At 37.3% G+C, this 18,397-nt stretch overlaps 1 protein-coding gene across 4 annotated transcripts; it reads left to right on the plus strand.

The window, feature by feature from the left end:
- The first annotated feature begins 1,482 nt into the window (after positions 1-1,482).
- LOC135729320 (tumor necrosis factor receptor superfamily member 14-like) lies at positions 1,483-18,046 on the plus strand. Of its 4 annotated transcripts, XM_065246866.1 has the most exons (9): positions 1,521-1,584; positions 7,215-7,269; positions 8,858-9,277; positions 9,877-10,002; positions 10,094-10,249; positions 10,446-10,533; positions 10,707-10,888; positions 16,757-16,802; positions 17,195-18,046. In XM_065246866.1, exons 3-8 carry the CDS (start codon positions 9,151-9,153, stop codon positions 16,795-16,797), a joined length of 720 nt encoding a protein of 239 aa, XP_065102938.1. In that variant the 5' UTR covers positions 1,521-1,584; positions 7,215-7,269; positions 8,858-9,150; the 3' UTR covers positions 16,798-16,802; positions 17,195-18,046. The 4 variants fall into 4 exon arrangements, with proteins under 4 accessions (XP_065102937.1, XP_065102939.1, XP_065102940.1 ...); XM_065246865.1 differs by lacking the exon at positions 7,215-7,269 and having other exon boundaries at positions 1,483-1,584; XM_065246867.1 differs by lacking the exon at positions 7,215-7,269 and having other exon boundaries at positions 1,483-1,584; positions 10,707-10,765.
- Positions 18,047-18,397: the final 351 nt, after the last annotated feature.

Consider the following 18,397-nt stretch of genomic DNA (forward strand, 5'->3'; position numbering starts at 1 on the left):
ACATATATACGTATATTAGTATATTATATTTGAGCAACCAAACGCAACAACCAGACAATTTGATGCTGGGAAACCGTTTTAATAAACGTTCTGAGTTGCTACCACGTTAGAACCAATGGGGAATAACACTACTTCCGTTGCCCAAATGCGCGCGCAGGCTATTTGATCACGTGAGCTGTAAAAGGGTCTATTGGATCTAGATCCAATCCGCCCCCTGGATATTGTGTTCCGCAGTGAGAACCATAGATATGTATATAAAGGCTAGATGGCTCGTCCGCGCTGATGGCCAAATGAGTTGAACGTCCGCATTTTGGCGGCCATCTTAGGACAGGGCGCTCGCTCACTCGTAGCATTGAGTTTTATTGATGCAGGTACTTTTAAATGACCATAACTTGCTTAATTTTTTACCGATTTTCAAACGGATTGGTTTGTTATAAACGTCAAAGATGTACCTATGACACTGAATACGTATACTAAAAATAAATAAAAAATTCATGAAACATGTTAAAGCATCCATAATTATAGCCACGTTAATAACGTTTGTAAAAAACCAAACCGTTTGTAAATCCGTCAAGAATTCAGCAAGTTACGAGCATTTTAGTTGGCGTATGTCACTCACCTTCCGTCCACAGCAGCAGGGAGCAGCACTATGGCAGCACTGACCTAAGATGGCCGCCAAGTGACGACACAGCTGACTCCGCCTTGAGCCATCTAGCCTTTATATACATATCTATGGTGAGAACCATCTCAGCTGGACGGCAGGATTAGTGATGGGCAGAGCGAGGCTTCGTGAAACACTGAAACAGTTGAATCAATTGTGTCGAGGCTTTGAAACATCGTTCGAAACCCCCTCCACAGTGACACCTAGTGGTCATTTGCACGTATTACCATAGAGCAGCCTTGACAAGGTTTTAGACGAGCGCTGACAAATTGTATCCCACATGTTGATTGATTGACACAAGTGTTCAGTTGGGAGAGTGGACAGTGTCCTGGACTCTCATGCAAACAACCTTTGGATCGAACCCCGCGCAAAGCGTTACTATTACTGTCGTCAAAATGAAGTTACACATTTTTTGTTGTTGTTTTTGACAACTACATGAGCTTTTAGGCTCATCATTGTCAATAACTATAAGCGGGTCTATTTAATAAATAAATTGAATAGAGATAAATACCACATAAACAATAAGAAATTAATAAAATATATCAAGCCACCATGTCACATATAAATATCTGCTGTGTGTGGAAAGAATTAGCCTACTTCTTTTTTTACAGATAAGCTCCAGCCTTTAAAAAACTCCTCTCACAAAAACCCACAAGGTCAATATGCGTTTATTTCACTTTTATACAGATGTGCGATTGTGTTGTCTGTTCCCGACCGTGCCAATCAAACGCTGATTCACTTCGAGGCTTCATTTGGTCATAGTCACGTGACATGGGTGTTTTGAATCACGCTTCGGATCAGTGTTTCGACACATCTGCGCTTCGGGATCTCGCAAAGCTTCGGAACGACTGTTTCGCGTCAGCCATCCCTAGGCAGGATTAGGTTTCGCTTCTACAGAATTCCTCTTCTAGCGATCCTTTTCGGTAAGACTACGTTTTTTTGGTCTGTTTATTTCACCACTACGAGATGATTGAAGCGTTTAGGAAAAAGACCTTAATCTGTTCTTCTAAATTTTGTAGGACTAATACTTAGCCTATCCAATATGACTCCTCTGATAAATGTTTATGTGGCAGTTTTCCAGACACGGTTTAGAATAGGCCAGTACTAGGCCTTGGTTATATTAGGAGTTTTTACATTAATACATTACACTTAATAATTACGTCTTTAGATCAAGCAGGACCAGTGATATATTTTAAGATATGTCAGCACAAGTTGTTTTCAGTTAAGACTGCACGAACATGCATTTTGGGACTAAGCAGTGCTTAAAGGCTTTTTTGAGCCTAGCCCTTAACTTTGATAAGAGAATACTTTACATTCTAATACACATTATTATTTCAACCATCCTATATTATTTAGTAATATTAACATCGCAATTAATAACGCACTTGTAATATTAAAACAAATTTGATAGATGTAAAGATTTTAGTTAGTTTCTTTTTTATTTAGGTATTGTTTTTGTGAGTTAAATTCCATACACCCTTCCTGTAAAGTGCTTTGTCATAAGCTTAACTGTTTTAGTTTCAGTTTTAAGTAAGTCCTCTTTTGAGTCCACTATATTGTGAACACCAAAAGGACTGAGGTCACATTCAGCTAGTTCCTCTTCTGGTTCACTTTAAGTGAACTGGGTTTGAGGAATGGTCTTTCTTTGTTATTTACACTGATAAGTTTCTATAGGCCATATATCTGTATGTGGCATTTGGTTCACACCTTCAGTGCAGGCACACATGTTGATTACATCAGGGCACAATTGCAATAAACACATCAGACGTTGATTATACTTTCATTAACCAAGATAGGGGGTGGGCTTAATGCTGTAAACATATTCACCTTATTCCGCCACGCCCCTTTTCAATTCTTCGCTCTTCCGCATTTTGTCAACCGACTTCCGCTGCTAATATGGCACAGTGCATTCGGTAGCTAGTTTGATTGTTAGAAGATTGTTTGTAGTTCACTATAACTTTAGTAAAATGACAAATATCGCACCTGCTGTAAATGTTTTAAATTAGGAGCACGGAGAAAACTTCATACGACGCTTGGATAGTCTTATAATGTCCCATCAATCCTCTCGTGGTTAGACGATAAGCAGCCGCGGCAAGTAACCTATTGGACATATTTAATTACCTCGTCCTGTCAGAAGGAGCAGCATTGAAAATTATTAAAGTACTTATGCCTACCAATATTTCAGTGATTTCAAAAAAGCAAATGTGCACCTTAGCCAGTCCAATAACTATTTCGTTTTTATGTGGTAATGTACCATGATAGAATTCATTTGCAAACTTGCCAACACTTATTCCTTCAAATCAGGAGACTTAAATCCTTTTAAGTGGAATCTACAAAGCTCACATATGGTTTAAGAAATTCCTTACAGATAATATCTGATCACACTGTAAAGGTTTATATAACTGCATGACAGGTAACATCTGATCACATTGTAAAGATTTAATATAACTGCAAAATATCTGATCACATTGTAAAGGTTTATATAACTGCATGACAGGTAACATCTGATCACGTTGTAAAGATTAAATATAACTGCACAATATCTGATCACATTGTAAAGGTTTAATATAAATGCATGACAGGTAATATCTACTCACATAGTAAAGGTTTAATATAACTGCATGACAGGTAACATCTGATCACATTGTAAAGATTTAATATAACTGCACAATATCTGATCACATTGTAAATGTTTAATATCACTGCATGACATCTGATCACATATGAAGGTTTAATGTAACTTTACAACAGGTAAAATCAGGTCACATTGTAAAGGTTTATAAAAATAACTATGGACTAAGAAACTTTTCAGCAAGACCACCCTGCAATGAATTAAGATGCAGCTTTATCAGAGTCATCAGGAGCTGATCCCAAGTGTTTATCTGGAAGCTGTTGGTGTATGTACTGGTGACGTGCTTAGCGACTGTGTAATGCATGCAATATCAACCCTGTTAAAAGCTGACAAAGATGGTTGTTTCTCAGCAGAGATATGTACATTTGTGCCAGCTCAACACATGAAGCAGAAGCATTGAAGCAGTTTCTCGGACAGGGTTTACAGGACTAGGCCTTAATTATATTAGGACATTTTAGTTTTTACAAACAAACCACATCTTGTGACAAAACAATGGCACTCATATATGTTGAGGTATGTCAGTACAAGGCGTTTTTAAATTATCGTAGCTCAAGTATGCATTTTAGCCTGGGACCAGCATAAGCCCTGTCCGGGAAACCGCAAGGTTGTTTTCCCATATCACAGTGGTTCTTAACGTTATTCCTCGAGGCCCACTGCTTTGCACATTTTGTATGTCTCTTTTATCTGACAGACTCAGTTCAGTTCATTGAGATCTCTTCTAATGAGCTGATGATTTGAATCAGGTGTGTTAAATAAGGGAGACATACAAACTGTGCAGGGCAGTGGGCCTCCAGGAATAATGTTAAGAACCACTGCCATATCAGATGTAGGTTGCTTCAGGTTGAGTTGTGATTTTAAAGTGTAGTTGTGTTCAGAGACGGATGGATCCTCCCGTTGTGTTTCTGCATCACAGTTTAGGAACACGTTGATTGTATATCATCCTCACAGTTGTCCATTGCATCACTAAACATCAATGCATCTGTGAAAATAATATAACCATAAACATTTTTATGTTAGTATTTAAAAGAAACTTGCATCATGAGAATTAATATACAAATGACATCCATACTTAAACAGAACAGTGTGAGAGAGAGAGAGAGAGAGATGCATTAAAAAGAGACCGTAACGTTATACACACAACCTCTAACTTCAGTGTTAAATAATATGTGTTTAATATGTCATTATCCATATCTGAATGAGAAATGAACTGAGCTTCTAGCATCTGAAATCTCGGTAACTTGTATGAATTACGTGAGCTACTGTAAGAATGTAATGTACTATAATATATTGTTGTCTTATCTTAAATATAAAAATATAGGTGGGCAATGAAAATCATTCAAAATAATAGCATTTTATAAACTAACGTTACTGATCTAAAGTTTATTCGTAGAACGGACATCACAAATCTAACGTTAGGCGAAAGAGCACATTTAGCTAAGATAGCTTACCTGAAACTGACCACCTTTTCAACACCCGGCATGGCTTCAAGTTACCGGAACATCGTAGTCAAACCATTACTTGGGATTAGGGTGTTCCTCAGTCAGCTTTCCGTCCGTTAAAATTGGTAAGAAACAAACATAAAGGCGCTTGAGTGAGCTTTTTAGGTTTAACGCGTCGCCTTCAGCCACTGCCTCAGCTGCTCATCATATGCAGCCGGAAGTACGTTGACAAAATGAGCGCAATGGCGCCGCCCTTGTTGTCGTGGAAAATAAGGTGAATAGAGTGTGGGAACGGCGCGTCAGCAGCGCAATGCATTCTGGGACTTGGGGACACGCCGCTGCTGTATGTACTGGATTGGATAGGAAATATGCGGGAATTTTTAATTTGTTGAGTTGTACAGCTTAAAATGTTAACAATGGAGAACAATTGTTGTGTAATTAGCTAGCATAATTTCACTTACGACCGGTGTAATAACAAAATCTCAAATGGAGTGAGTTTTATTCACTTTTCTGCCGGGAAACAGCACTCTGGATCTCAGGTCTCCGAGTAAACAAAGCGGGGTCGCATGACTTCGGTAGCAGCAGTAAGACGAAAAACCATCACCTTTAAGAACATTTCCCGAAACACATATGTTTGTTCATGGCATTTTTACAAAGGTAAGTTTAACTCAAATCACCTCTAACTTTCATTGTTGTTTTAAGCATTAACAATGTAAGTTAAACACAGAATTGTTGTTACACCGCTATTTTAATAGCTAACGTTAATTGTTTAGACTGATACATTTTCTTTACTTTGTTTATTCTCGTTTATGTGAGTCCTGACACTCATGCATCTTGTTTTTGTGTAACAATGCGATTCAAGTTCGCTCCCGTCTGTGTGTTTAGTTCATTTCCTCATCATATGTCTTCGTTTTCCCCCATGGGGTTGTTTTGCTTTATTATTCCCTTTGCATTCTTTTTGCTTTCCAAGTCCTTGGCTCATCTTTACCCGAAATTCTGACAAACACTGATAAGCTAACTGGCTAAATAACTACATTACTAATTAAATAATGTATTTTATATTTTAGGCAAACCAGCCTACGATAGGCTAGAGTGTGATCCTGACTGGGTGCCACAAAGTACACACTTACTGGAATTGTACCAGTCAAGCATGGTACAAGGAGAAGATATGACATTCCTGGACTGTTTGCTGTGCCCTAGCCTTGTTATAAAACCATAATACAGCTTTAAACTAGGGTTATTTAATAAATTGTTCTTGATTCATACAAAATAAGTTTATTTATTGATGTTTTGTACTTAAATGTATATGAATAGAAATACAGCCTTACATTAAAATATAAATAAAAAATGTTACCTATGCATGATTACAAAAATTACAATAATAAATAACAAAATGTATCAATTCTATATCTCTTTATTTGTGCATCATAACAAACTGAGGTAAATGTGTAGTTTACAGTAACACATACTGAATACAAAACAGATAACGGGGCAGTGTAGCCTCAACACATAAAAGATAATTAGGTAAACAAGTAAAGTATCAAGAACATACAGTATATAAACAATGCAAAAAGTTAAATAGATAAACATTTAAGTTATAAATTCAGGGTAACAAAAAGCAGTGTAAAGTTCAAGTATCAAGAACATAAAACAATGCAATATGAGTACAAAAACACTGTGTGTGTTCCAATGTGTACAAGAGGTACAAAGCATGATGATAATAATCCATCCCAGAAAGACAAAACAGCTTTGCTGTGAGAGTGCAAAATCTGAAGCAGGGGTGGCAGGTCTGAAGAGTGGGCTCAAGCGCACAATGACTCGCGTAGCTTAAACGAGTATGCATCCCATTTATTACATACCTTTGTGCAAACAACCGTTTTATTGTTCGTTGACGCGGAAAATCTGAAGGTCCTTCATCCATCCATTTGTAATTGCAGATGGGCCTTGAGAGATTTATAATGTTTAAATTGTTCGCATGTGAACGCACTGACACCACAGACAAGGTAAGAAAACACACATGGTAATGTTATACGATAGCTCATTGAGATCGTTGGTCTTTGTGTTTGTACAAATCGAGTTCGTTGATTGTCCGGATTTGATCTAAGTAACTTTGCTTCTTTGTTGAGTTTGTCTGTATATGTAATTTTACACTTGATCATCGTGCGATCCATTTATTCCCGTTATTGTCGCTGTGAATCCTTACGGCCGGGTCCCCTAAAATGGCCGCACTACCCAGAATGCAATGCGAGCTAAAGCGTTTTCCCGGACTCTATTACTGAACAAATTCCCGCAAATATTAATAAATCCTTAACTGTCTTGATTATTTTTGTCTCTGTGGCTTTGCATACTTTCAACTTACAGATTAATACTTTAAAATCATTTAAATTTGAACTTTGACTCATGGCAATAAAATCATAAACTTGATGATAAGCATAATATGGACTCTTGAAATGAGAAATAATGCTAACTAATGGGTTTGCAGATTGTGCTGCCTTAATAATGGTCTTTTGGAGTGGTGATGTTTCTGATTCTGGAGCGTTAGGCATAATATATGTAACAATAATATTGTTACATATATTATGCCTAACGCTCCAGAACGTGCACAGGGGGGTTGCTCAGGTTGCCCGGGCAACTGCCCATATGCCCTTCTCGACTCAAGTTGCCCTTCCGAGGTGGAATTTTTTTTTTACTTTTACTTCGTTTACACTATGCAGCGTTCCTTCGTTACTGTATTTAAATTAATTACGAAATTTGTATTTTATTTTTAAATTGCTATCTTGTGTTTCTGGCGCATTCGCGAATTAATGACTCGTTTGAGTCGATTCCTTACAAAGTTTTGCAAATAAACGAGTCTTTTGAATCGATTCTTTACAAAGCGAATGGGCCAAACGTTTAAATTGGTTCGCGAATCAGTTTGAATGAATTGTTCAGATCGCTGCAAAAACGGAATCGTCCGAAGCTGTTTTACTCCTAACCTATGTAGAAACACGCAGAATATAACTATTTTTGGGTGACGTGGAAATGAATTTACCAATCTTTTAACTAAAAGCAAAACTTCACACATGTACCCACGCGACCTGTTCGTCGTCAGACACAGTTAAACGCGTGCAACCTCCAGAAGCATTGTAGCACAGATTGAAGAAAATCCATCGATGATTGACATCTGATTCGCTGTATACTGTACTGTATATGATGTAAGTGATTCTCACAAAACACACGTGACATGACAACGTAAGAAAACATGAGTTTTGTCTCAAATCATTTTTATGTAAGTGTAAACTGTCAATGTCCTCAGACCATCTTAGGAGATTTCTAACTTTATACATATGCAAAACTGTTGTCAGCTTACTTGTCTGATATTTCAGCTATAAGCTACATCGTCATTGAGACTAGAGTTAATTTGTTAACTTGAAATGCTTGTCTATTCTGTGTTTGTATTCTTTTTTCTGTACTGTTTGTGTATGTTGCAGTTTTACACATACTGTACCCTTCATAAGTATTCTTCTGTTTGTTGTGGAGTCAAGAAATGTCTAAACATTAAAAGATGAACATGAGACAAAAGTACAGAATCTGTCACATTATTTTTTTTTTTATGGTCACTGAGCTGTGTCCTGATTGTTTACACATGAAAAGCATAAAATGTGTAGGATCAGTTTGATTCACGTATGTGCATTTGTGTACAACATACATAAGTCAGCATTTAATGCTGTTGTTCTTTGTTGTTAAAGCATGTATGTGTTGAAACATAAACAAAGGTTAATAAAATGTGACATTCTAAACTTCTGACATACTGATATTTATCTTACCAATTTCTGGTCTCCACAGCAAACAGAAAAATCTTGTCTTTACAGTTCTGATACTTATGGAGGGCACTGTATTGTGTGTGTGTGTGTGTGTGTGTGTGTGTGTGTGTGTGTGTGTGTGTTTGCGCGTGTATATCTAGATTTATTTTTTCATGAGTAACTAGTAACTCGCTACTTTATTTAGGTCAGAGCAACTGCCCCTAAAAATTCCTGTGCACGTCCCTGAACAATATGACACCTTAAGAATTGAATCAATTGTAACTGTTGTAATACAGTACTTAACTGTTACGGCATTAACTGTAACCTTTTCAACTCTTTACAGAACCCAACTGATCATCTTGCTTACTCAAGAGAAGACATGCCATATATAAAGAGAAAGAGTTTACCAAAGCATCTAAAGACTTCACCCTGCTGGATCTGATGATATAAGGGAATCAGATACACAAATTGAGAGACTTCTAAACAGAGGCTTAATATCACCACTCAGTCGACCAGAATGCATCTAAACCAATAAACACCCCCCCCCCCCAAAAAAAAAAACATTCATGAAGTCTAACGGAGAATCATTTGCGTTCAGTTTTCAATCAATAACTTTGCACTTGCACTTGAACAAACATGTTCCTGTTAAGGATCATTTTGTTTATCGCTGCTATATTGGCTCTGAACTTTGAACTGAGTTTCTGCACCTGTGCTCGTGCTGAATATGAGATACAAGGAGAATGTTGTCCTATGTGTGCTCCGGGTAAGTACAAACACTTCATATTTAGAAGGGTTCTGTTTACAGATGTCACAAAAATATTTGGGATGCATTGACTCTCTTTCTAAGTCAAAAGGTAAACGTTATGCTTTAAATGTGCCAAAAAAATGCATTGATACAATATGTTACATAGTTCTCTGATACCTACATAAACGTTTTGTGACTTTAGTGCAAAAATGATCCAGAGACAGTTTTACATGTCCATTTACAACCCTAGGATCTGTCCCAAGAATGAAATGGTCTATTATTGCCTCATCTGAAAGGGTCATCATGAATAATAATGTTGAGCTCTGCTCTGATTGGCAGTTTCTCAGAGCAGCGCATTTCAGTAGCTCTTTATAACTCATTACTTAACTATTATCACTAAAATGAATCAACTGTAACTCATTATAAGCTAAATATTTGAAAACCTAACAATATTTTTCTGTTGCTGTAACATGAGTAGTCAAGTCAGCAGATACTGATCACATTCTAAATGACTAAGCAGCAACATGTGAATGTTTGCATAATATAGTTTGAGGATATTTTTTTCTTCAAAGAGAGTGATTATTCATTTAACTACTACATAATAACTACATTTTTAGGAAACCATGTTTATTGGCATTGCACTGTGGATACCAGTACAACTTGTGTTCCATGTCCTGAATCATCTTATACAGACGAACCCAATGGTCTTATGAAATGCTTTACCTGCTCTATGTGTGATGCAGGTAAGTTTTTTTCTCTATAATAAAGCCATTCAATTGTATAATGAACTGCTCTCTGATGCATTTCAGATTTAAGAAGTGTTATTTTTCACAGTTATAGGACTAAGAGTAAAGAAGACTTGCACACGCACTGCAGATACAATCTGTGAGCCACAGGAGGGATTTTACTGCACTGACCAAAATAAGCACAGGTGTACATTAGCTGAGAAACACACAAAATGTAACCCTGGGCAATATATTAAACAAACAGGTGAGTGTATTAATGCTGAAATGTGTATTACAAACAAATATAACTGCAAGAGACAAACCACAAAAGCAATATATTTTTCGTATTGCTGTTAGGAATTTGGAGAATACCGAAATATTTAAGAACAATCCAAGTAGCACTGCCAATAACATTCCTTACTAACTCATTGTCTTTATAATAAAAATTTTATATTTTACAGGAACAGCATTTACTGACACTATATGTGCTAACTGTACAGACGGCACTTACTCAAATGGCTCTTTAATGGCTTGTCAACCACATTCAAAGTGAGTTGTTACCACAGATGTAAACGTGAAATCATTGTCATTCTAATAAAAATTGAAAATTATAATATATATATATATATATATATATATATATATATATATATATATATATATATATATATATATATATATATATATATATATATATATTTTTTTTTTTTACATATTTTCAGATGTGACATTAAGGGGCTTACAGAAATAAAAGCAGGAACAAAGTCATCAGATGTTGAATGTGAGGAATCTACTCCAGTTGCTCTTATAGTTGTAGTTGGAGTCGTTTTATGTTCTTTGATGGTTGCTGTTACAGCTTTATTAATATACTACTTCAAAGTAAGACGGAAACAACTACACAGAAGTAAGAACTAAGTTCTTAAAGTCCCCCTGTAGTCGATAAATGTATTCTTTAAAACGCTGGTTACGAATGTAACCGTGGTTCTACGAATAGTGGAAGACTGCAAGAGGCATGAACAGAGTGTAAAATCATTGGTTATGAGAACTTTCATAGAGCCATGATTACATTCGTAACCAGCATTCTTTTTCAACCTCCAGAACGCCAGAGGCGTAAACAGAGTGGAAGACTCATACCATCAAGTCATGAGGAATAATAAAAATAAAGACTAAACATCTTTATAAACAAAGTGCACAGGCACAAAACAATCGACACACTACACCACACTGGGTAGCACAGCAGAAGAAACAGGTGGGAGCGAGACCACATTCAGTCTGTAAAAACATGAGAAAGTGCACGCTGAAGACCAAGTCGCCGCGTAGCAAATATCTGCGATAAAGACCCCTTTCAATGCGGCCCAAGAAGTTGCAACGCATAGGTTTACCAGCAGCACGATAAACGCCGCCAGCAGCCTCAGAGACCCAGTGGACCAGTCTTTGTTTAGACAGGTTTGTGCCCTTTGGACATGCCCCAAAGCGGACAAATAACTGATCTGTCGTGCGCCACTTAGCCGTCACATCAACACAGCTTCGCAAGACGCATACCGGGCATAGCACCCGGCGAGGGCTGTCTGTAGTCCGAAACGCTGCCAGGGACAACGGCAATGGCAGGGTTAGGCAAAAAGGCACGGTTTGGCCACAGGGTGACCTGTTCATTGTCAGGGCCACACCTCATACACTGAGTACTTACAGAGAGGGCATGGAGTTCACCAACCCTTTGTGCGGAAGTGATGGCCAGTAGGAATCCGGTTTTAATAGAGAGCCACTTGATCTCAGCCTGCTCTAGTGGTTCAAAAGGTGGTGAGCACAACCCCTCCAGAACAACATTCAGGTCCCATGGGGCAAAGTCCACTCGAACACGGAAACCCGTCAGTACAATCTCGAAGTGGTTAAACGTCAGAATAACTGCCTGTAGCTTCAGAATGTTGATATGGCACTTTCGTAGGTACGGTTCCCACAGACCGTTCACCCACTGAAGTTGCCATATGCCCCCCCCGCCCTCCTGAGAGGGAGGGTCCATCGTGATCACCTCTCTGCGTGATGGGGGAGGCCCCATTTGTACACCCAACTGTAGAAAATCATCATGCCACCAAAAGGTGACGGAAAGGAGACAGCTCCCCGAGACCCGTACAAGGGTTCGCCAATTGCGAACCGCAGACAGGCGATGTGCAATTAGCCACCGCTGAAAGAGTACACAAGTGAAGTAGACCCAATTTAAAAAAAACAAATGTAACGCATTCTGTGCCCCATGAGGACATCTTGTAGCGCTCGATGAATCACTTCTCTCCTGACATCGGTGAGGGAAGCACGCATTGTTCATGAGTCCAGGTGCATACACCGTAAAATTCCAAACTGGCTTACCTGTTCGACAACTCAGCCGAAGTGACAGTAAAATCCGACAGTAATGTTTAACATGTGAGGGGACCCTGGAAACCAACATGTACCAAATCCAATATTAATCCAACCAATCTTGCAACAACTAAGTGGGGAGCAATTGCCAAGCCCAGGTAAGCTGCACAGTAGAACGAAGTTCTCACCAAGTGAGAATGAAAAAGAGAAAGATCATGACGTTGTGATATGCTTCATAATAGACTATTAGACATCATGAGGTCATGAGAAGACCACTAATTAATAAGTTCTTGTAGCCAATGTGCAAGCATATTTCCACTCTGTTTAAGCCTCTGGCGGTCTGAAGGTATGAAATAGAAGTCATTTTGAATTTTGATCATCAGAATGACTTTTAAACCAACCTGATCTCACGAATTTCTGTGGCAATTTTTTGCTAATTTTTCTGTGGCATTCTCATGGATCTCCGCATATTTCTGTGACCCTGCCACGTACTTTCTTTTCCGTGGCATTCTCACGGATTGGTTACTCAACTGTTTTGTCCTATTTTCTTACCATTGTCGCTTCGGTTTAGGGTTAGATTTACATAAAATGACATCCTTACCCAAACTCTAACCCCAACGCCAGGCGACAATTGATTAAAGTTTAGAAATTATAAAAGAATACATCAGAAAAAATAGTATAAACCAATACTTAAAGTGAAATACTAACGCAAACACCAAATCTAACCCTAAACCGAAGTGACAATGGTTTGAAAATAGGAAAAAGCAGTTGAGTAACCAATCCGTGAGAATGCCACGGAAAAGAAAGTCTGTGGCAGGGCCACGGAAATATGCAGAGGTACGTGAGAATGCCACGAAAAAATGAGCAAAAAATTCTGTGACTATCCCACGGAACTTTGTGAGATCATGTTGTTTATAGGGATGGGCAATATAAACAATATGCAATATAAACGATAGAAAAATGGCATACGATAGAGATTTTAAATCTATTGCACTATCGCGATAATGCGTGTTGATGACACAATCTACCCGCGAACTTTAGAGCCACGAGCTGCAGCCGAATAAACATGGATGAAAGCGTCAGCGAAACAGAGGAACTCGTGAAAAAGACAGATGCAACATTATTTGGATTTAAGCCGTCCAACAAGCAGCTGAAAAATATACTCTGTAGAGCAAGTTTGTCCAATACGGCAATGCTGGTAGATCGCACATAAGTTAACTGCTGCTCCACGCGGGAAATTGGCATTATGGTCTAGTAATTGTGAAACATGCAGTATATATATATGCAGTATAGTCCTTACAAGCATTTAAGGTGTTTAGTGTTATAAAAATAATTAACTGTGTTTTTTAGCAGATAGATCTTGTCGGCTTTATCATTTTAAAAGTAGATCACCACACAAAAAAGTCTGGACACCCCTGCTGTAGAGTGTGTCAGGCAAAAGTTCCAGCTAAGAGAGGTAACAAGACTAATCTGGCCCTAACGGTTTACTTTTACTTACTTTTTTAGCAGTTTTTTTTTAGCTTTTCTAAGGGTCTATATAACCTGTTCTGAAATCAGTCTATTGAAATTATTATATCGCAATACATATCGCTATCGCAAGAGGCTGCAATGTATAACGCAATATGGATTTTAGGCCATATCGCCCATCCCTAGTTGTTTAAACATGCTTTTCTTGAAGTGAAAAAAAATTATTTATGCCTTAAAATTGCTTGAATATGTTTACCATCTTAGACTACCTGATCCAGTCAGTTAACACATTGATGTGATTAGTTACAACATGCTTGTCACAGCAGATTTTTGGGGTGGTTTCAAAACGGGTATTTTTATATTATTTGAGACTGTCTTTGATAAACTACAGTTTTAAGATAAAGATCTTCAGTAATAGTGTTGATTTGATAAATTTGCACATTGTTTGTCAGAAAGCATTTACATCTAAGCAAATATATAACACCACATAGACATGCAAACAACATTAACCCTTGTGGGTTGTTCAAATTCACTTTTGGGTTGTTCGTGTACAAAAACGGCCACTAAAGAAAACGGCTGTAAACATGTATCAGATACATTTTTTTTCTATTTTTTTTCATAAATCTCAATCAACCTCAGAACTGATCAAAACTACCAAATGTTTACAAAATTTCCATGATTTTAACTCTTTAATTGCCAAGTTCATAAGTGGTGTCACTGATTTGGGGGGAAAAAAACACACAAATTGACAGATTTTCAATATAAAAAGTGATTGTGGACTGGATTTTTTAACCTTTCTCAGTCTAGGGCATGCCAAGGATTGGTAAAAACATTGGCTTTAAAGCATTTTTAGTTTTTGTGCAGCATCGGTTTTAATTTTTTTCTCCCTAATTAGTTGTTTGTGGGTTTTTTTTTTGCCCCATTGACTTCCATTATATTAAATTTTTTTATGGCAAAGCAATGACACCTTATTATCATGCATTCTTGATTGTTATATAATTTATACATTAACATTTATATTGTGCAACTGTTTTTTTTAAGTTGCCACCCAGTTTAAGTTTAATGCCTTACAGAATAATTATCTTCTTGAAATAAACATAAAATATCAAATGAAAGAACAGACCCTCCGCTTAAAAAAAACCCTGTTTCATACTACCTTCATTTGTTCTCTTATCACTTCTCAAATTTTCAGCTAAAAGCTGACATAATTCAATTTTTGTGAATAACTTTTGTAAGAGATCGGATTTAGAGCCTGATCAAAACTTACACAGTGTTTTTAGTGTTGAGTGAATGCATCAGTGTTTAAGTTGGGTAAGATCGCCACCCAGTGGATAGCAGAAATCTGAATTTGAGGTAGAAACTCCTCAGGGAACTTTTCTCTTTGTTGACGAGATGACTCAACAATATTTATTGACATTTATCTGGATATTGCCATTAATTGTGCAATTGTAGACACATAAAAATTGATTAAAGACTGCTGTGTTTATTTTCATAAATCAGTACGCAGCAACAGTGGCGCAGGGATATTTATGTAATGCGATCTGAACCGTGGGTTTACCGGGGTATTTTATCACGGCTTAGAACTTGTTTCAACCAATCAGAATGAAGAACCAGAACTGCTGGTTTTATAATTTGTCATTTTTACTGTTCATAACCATTTGGCACCATTAACCCTTTAGTAGGCCTGTGCAAAAACAGAGCTTGATTTCTGGGTTGTACATTAACTTATATGGAATATAACAGCATATTTGAGAGAGAGACTGTGTGTGTGTGTGTGTGTGTGTGCGCGCGCGTGCGTGCGTGCGTGCCTGCCTGCCTGTGTGAAAAAATCTTCTCTGCATCAGATTTATGAACAGTTATTATGAACCAAAATGCAAAAACAACTTCAAATAAATTGAACAATGAAGCAATAGTTGTCCACCACAACAGATGCAAGCGCTGACTGTTCTTTTTTTGTTCTGTGCACCACTTGTATGTTCCCCTCTTTATTCCTGAGCTGCTGTTGCCTGCTGGTGTCTGTGGCTTTGTGTCTGGGGACAGCTATAGGCTGAATCGCTCTCATCAGTGCAGTAGCAATGGGAGGTGATTCTGAAAACTAACCCTACACACACGTGCACACACACAGACACACACAATAATATGCTGTTATACTCCATATAACTCAATGTACAAGCCGGAAATTAGGCTCTGCTTTTTGCACAGGCCTACTAAAAGATTAATGTTGCCACATGGTGATGAAAAATGAACATTTTACATCTTAGCAAAAGGAAACATCACCAACGATCACGAATGCATGCATAATAAGGTGTCATTGCTTTGCAAACAAAAAATGTTGCCATAATGGAAGTCAATGGGGCAAAAAAGCCACAAACAACTAATTAGGGAGGAAAAAAAAAACTGATGCTGCACAAAAACTAAAAATGCATCAAAGCCAATGTTTTTACCAATCTTTGGCATGCCCTAGACAAGTCCATAATCACCTTTTATATTGAAAATCAGTAATTTTGTGTGTTTTTTTTTTCATCAAATCAGTGACACCACTTATGAACTTGGCAATTAAAGAATTAAAATAATGGAAATTTTGTAAGCATTTGGTAGTTTTGATCAGTACTGAGGGTGATTAACAGATTTATGGAAATAATTGGAAAATAACTGATACATTTTTACAGCCACTTAATTTAGTGGCTTTTTTTGTACATGAACAACCCAAAGGGGTAGTAAATTTGCCCACTGTATATTGTTGAGTTTTTGAAAAATTTCAAAGCATTTTCTCAAATTGTCACCAAAAATCATTCCATTTGCTGAAACAGAGAAAGCTGTTGCCAAAATTAAGACATAAAAACAACCCATAATGGTTAAATACTTGATTTTCATCAAAGGGGAATTTTAAATAGATTTCAAGTAAGTGGCATTTTAACATGCTAAATGCCACTGCTAATACAATTATAATTTTTTTTAGATCCTGGTTATTCCTTACCACCACTGAGTGATGTGACTTAGAACCAGTAAGTAAATACTTCATTTATTATTAATTATTATGCAGTTAGAGATTTAAGATGGGGAAACAACACCATGCTAAAATCTTTAATGGGTGTTACTTGGATGTAAAGGATATTTAACTTCATTTAACTTAAATAATATTTTTGCTGAGAATACCAGACTTTGTGATATACCCAGATTAGCATCATCATCTCCAACATTTTTGCTTGCCTGTAAATAAACATGTTATTATTTTTGTTTACATTAATGTCTTACAGGTACATAGTGTAAAAGGAAGCAAATAAAAACCTTGACCAATTTTAAGGGTCAGGGGGAATGTGGAAAATTTTAATGAAAATAAAATGTCTGTTTTTAAACCGTATAATGGTCTGATCTGTAACTCTCTGGTTTGTTTCAGCCACCAAATTAGGCATAAGTGGCTGCAATGGACTGTTAAGACAGCTGAGATGAAAATTGGGTTCCCCGGCCCAATCTCCATATTGTACCAGAGATGAGAACTCGAGTTTGAGACTTGGACTCTTGCACACACAGTGGTGGACCCGTGATTCGGGTCGCATGCGATTCGCTGATTAATATGCAATTTAAATAGGGAAAGTTTATCATTAACGTGTTTCTAATGCTTGCAAATGTTAACATTCAAGTGATTTAAAACAATTTAACCGCAAAAAGGTGCTAAAGTGAGCAGATTTCTGTACGCACATGCAGTTAAATTTGTCCGGTCCAGCTCCAGTCAGGTCTATAGTTGCGCTACTGTGTGTCATACTGTAGTCCATTAACATACATTTGCTGAATGGAGCAATGAAAAACAACATAACGTTTTTATGTGTAGCGACTGTTTATGCTGCATCTTCTTCCTGAAGCACTGTTTGGAATTCACCCTCCGCCGGTGTGTGAGCACGCGAAGTGCCCTTAGTAGTGCATATACGGATAGAAGTGTTTCAAAAAGTAAGCCAACATAATATCTTTCTGTTCTTGACAAGGCACATACACACACAAAATGACCTCACAGTATTCTTTTTCTAATAAAACATTTGTTTATGTCTTAAGTATATGTATAGATTACAGTCAGAAACCAATCTGTGCTTATTTGTACTTAAAGAGACAGTAACCTCAATTAACCTACTTCAGTCTGTGTCATTAATGTTAATCAAACAACATCAACAACAAACAAAATCACTTCTGTTGCTCTAATAATAATAATAATAATAATAATATTTAATTTGTACAATAAAGACAGTGTTATTATTCATTTAATTCAATTTCTGTATCTAATGCTAATTTTAGACCTTAATTAATGTGCAACTTTGTTCTTTTTTAAAAATGTTATTCAGTTTCTTGATCTGGTCTGAACCAACATTTTGTGCAGACGCAACCACAGCCTCCCAGGCACTGTTCAGAGAGGTGTACTGTTTACCTTCACTGTAAATGTCCTGCTTAAGAAGGGATCAAAAGGTCTCAATAGGGTTTAAGTCAGGTGAAGAAGGGGCCATGTCATTAGTTTTTTACCTTTAAGGCCTTTACTGGCCAGCCACTCAGTGGAGTACTTTGATGCATGTGCTGAAGCGTTGTCTTGCATAAAAAAGTCTTCTTGAAAGATGCA

The sequence above is a fragment of the Paramisgurnus dabryanus genome, chromosome 11, assembly GCF_030506205.2.
Source record: "Paramisgurnus dabryanus chromosome 11, PD_genome_1.1, whole genome shotgun sequence".
Lineage (NCBI taxonomy): Eukaryota > Metazoa > Chordata > Actinopteri > Cypriniformes > Cobitidae > Paramisgurnus > Paramisgurnus dabryanus.